General features: G+C 45.9%; 1 protein-coding gene across 1 annotated transcript; it reads right to left on the reverse strand.

The window, feature by feature from the left end:
• Positions 1-1,295: 1,295 nt before the first annotated feature.
• LOC120030008 (WAP, Kazal, immunoglobulin, Kunitz and NTR domain-containing protein 2-like) lies at positions 1,296-3,286 on the reverse strand. The gene is made up of 2 exons (XM_038975324.1): positions 3,146-3,286; positions 1,296-2,828 (listed from the first exon to the last, which is right to left on the reverse strand). The coding sequence occupies exons 1-2, from the start codon at positions 3,257-3,259 to the stop codon at positions 1,296-1,298; spliced, it is 1,647 nt and encodes a 548-aa protein (XP_038831252.1). The 5' UTR covers positions 3,260-3,286.
• Between the last annotated feature and the right edge of the window lie 246 nt (positions 3,287-3,532).

Below are 3,532 nucleotides of genomic sequence, written 5' to 3' on the forward strand. Positions count from 1 at the left end.
CTTGTATAATGATCATGCTGTTTAATCAGCTTCTTGATATGCCACACCTGTCAGGTGGATGGATTATCTTGGCAAAGGAAAAATTCTCACTAACAGGGACGTCAACAAATTTGTGCACACAATTTGAGAGAAATAAGCTTTTTGTGTGTATGGAACATTTCTGTGATCTTTTATTTCAGCTCATGAAACATGGGACCAACACTTTACATGTTGCGTTTATATTTTTATTCAGTATAATAATAGCTGAAATGTGTGAAGGTATTTCCTCATTCTCTCCTGTAATTTTCCCCCTTTACTTCCTGCGGTATACTCCAATCATTTCTTTCATTTTATGAAACAGTAAAATATCAAAGTAGAGACAGAATCTAATATTTTATTATATACTTACATGACAACGCAGGGATATGGATATCCCTGTTTGATCTTATACAAGACATCATAAAATATTACACAAAATACAAATAAGGAACATACATTCCAACAAGAAAACAAATGAAGAGAATGTGCTTTGGGATAAAAGTATAAAAGCAAGTCAACAGCAGAGCAAAAAGATTACGGTACAATAAATAGCAACATATCAAAAGGAAGCATTAACGTACCTTATTGTTAATAGATCATTCTGATTCTTGGAAAATGTAGCAATCAACCATTGAGAGAATATATTACAACTTAATCAGGTGCACTGACAAAACTTAATCATACAGTATATTACACAGACACACTGTCATCGGTTCTACCAGAGAGGTAAGGAAAAAGCTTTATCATCCACAGTGAAAGATCAATAACACGAAAACAAACATCACAACAACAAAAACAATCTTAAAGTAAAGTATATACACAAACATCAGAACATTTTGTTTCTGTGCAGTGCTTCCAAAGAGCAAAAGTCTGCTTGGTCGATTTCCAGATGCACCAGGAGAGGCGGAGGAGGAAAAGTCCCGAGTCTATAGGGAATTAGACAACTAGAGGGTTTGATGAATGTCTCCTCTGTTCTGATACATGCTTTTTCAATTAGAAGCCAACAGTCAGACCACAACAGAGAGCATTGGGATAAACAGACAGGCTGGCAGGGCGCTTTAAGAATGTTTTGTTCAAGTGAAACTCTCAGAGCAAGGTACATTATGTACAGAGCTGTGTTACATTTTTCGGTTTTATTTACTTTCTGCTTTGAACTTTGACGTCTTGCGTTGAATGCAATCTTTTGGGTAGGAAAAAGGATAAAACATTTAAATAAAAAAGAAATGTATGTGTGTGTGCAATTGTCATCAAAGCCCCCCCATCCCTCTACCCCTGGTCTACTGAATGGCGGGGAACTCTTTGAGAATGTCACAGGTGTTCTTAGTGATGACCTCTCTGAGCTTCCGTACCCGGCGTGTGTTCGACGCTCCCACATAGCTGTCCGACTGCAGCACGGCCATGCCGTCCCTCACATCTCCCATGACGATGACCTGACCTTCGCTGATGTTGGGACATTGGCAGTTCCAGTCCATGTTGGTGAAGGTCACCTCCAGAGGCTCCTTGCCGAAGAACCGGAGGCCCATCTTCTCATCCTTCAGGATCTCCTCCACTGTGACTAGGGCTTGGCCCGAGTCCCTCTCCTCCATCAGTCCAGACAACCTCCCCAGGATCACAAAGTCACTCTTACAGAAGCTGGTCACCATCTTGCCTCTGGGTTTACATGTTTTACAGTGGTGGTTCTTAGGGAAGGGGCACATCTCCTCACAGGCCTCTCTGGACTCAAAGTTGTTGTCGTTGCCACTGCAGCCTCCATAGATGAAGGACTGGCACTGCCTCTGGCTGCTGCTGTAGGCCCAGCGGGGCTCGTAGGCCTTACAGGGACCCTGCAGGCTGGGCAGGCCACAGAGGGCAGACACCTCTGGACCACAGCACAACATACACGCCTCATACGTCTCAAATGGTTTCCTGTTGCTGTTACAGCTGCCATGGGTGAAGGAGAAGCAGCTGTTCCTTTTGGGCTCATAGTACCAGCTCACTCTCTCCTTCCCAACACACTCCTCTACCGTGTCAGGGGGCCTCTGGCACTCCTCGGCCTGGCAGTGGGTCATGTTCCTGGGCTCTTCTCTCCTTAGGGGATCCCTGGGCACCACGGTGAGGGCATGGTGGGCATGAGCCGAGCCAGAGGGGTTGTTTGCAGTACAGGTGTAGACACCAGAGTCCTGAGGCTGGGCGTTGTAGATCACCAGCTGGCCAATGTTGGTGACCACCACATTCCCCCTCACGTGATTGGGTCTCATCACAACCCTCTCCCTTCCATCTCCCTCCACCTGGTGCTTTTGCCAGCTAATCTCGGGCCGCGGGTGTCCCGTGACGTCACACAGGAAGCTGGCCGTGTCTCCCACGGTAACCAACTGTTGTGATGAGCTGCTGGCCATGACTGGCGGCTGGGGTTCCGTCGGGAGTGGGGGCGTCTCCTGGAGGGGGGCTGTGGTTGGTCGGAGGGTGGTCTCCAGGGGCAACGGGGGGCTGGTGTTGGGCCAGGTGAGGTGGAAGCGACAGGTGACCACAGAGAGGGCGATGCCCTTGGAGCAGGCCTCAGCATCCATGTAGCACTTATTGTAGTAGGTCATGCCGTCGGAGGCGCAGGTGAAGTGAGGTTCTCTCTCACAGCGGTCCCTGCACTTACACACAGGCTGGCCTTCCCAGATGTCACACTGAGAGCCCTGCTGGGTGCACATGAAGCTGGCACAGGTAGCTTCTTTGGGCATGCCCACTGGACCCTTTTTCCCATTAACGTCCATGTAGCGTGCCGCCACGCAGCTCTGGTTCCCACATACGTTGGGACAACACTTCTCAAACTTCTCACACTCCTGTAGGGAGAGGGGAGGGATTAAAAGGATTGGTTACTGTAGATTTTTACATGTTAGAGAAGCAATCGTAAAAATATGTATTAAAAATTATTTGAATAATAATAATAATAATGTTTATTCTCATTTAATACAAAAGCAGGTGTTGAGTGACAAATTGCAATGCACTTTTTGAATTATACATCATATAGAATTACAAATTACTCATATCCCATCATGAATTAATTATTTTAAAACCTGTAATTTAACAACTTGAATTAAAACAATAATATGTTATTTCTCACTGAGTAGAGTAGGACGTGATGACAGGGAACACTCACCTGGTCAGATTCGCACTCCCGCATGCAGGTACTCATGGCGTCTACCCAAAGGTTGGGGTTCATCTCGTTGGGGCAGATGCCGGCATGGGAGTAGGCTACTCCGGCTACAGACATGGCCCTGACCCGCTGGTCCAACCACAGAACCAGGCACTGCCCCAACAAGAACCAGATCCACTGGGGAAACAGCATCCACCACATCGCCAGCGTGTACCAGTTTCAAATAAAAATTGAGAGAAAAATGTATGTAGCCTATTTATTGATGCAAAAATATAGATTTTTCAATGTCTCCGACGATTATTGAGGTTTGAAATTCAAAGTTCAAAAGATTTAAAATAAACAAGTCTCCAGTAACCTACAAGTTCAATTGAGTGAAATGAATCTGTCGAG

This window comes from Salvelinus namaycush, chromosome 35, assembly GCF_016432855.1.
Source record: "Salvelinus namaycush isolate Seneca chromosome 35, SaNama_1.0, whole genome shotgun sequence".
NCBI lineage: Eukaryota > Metazoa > Chordata > Actinopteri > Salmoniformes > Salmonidae > Salvelinus > Salvelinus namaycush.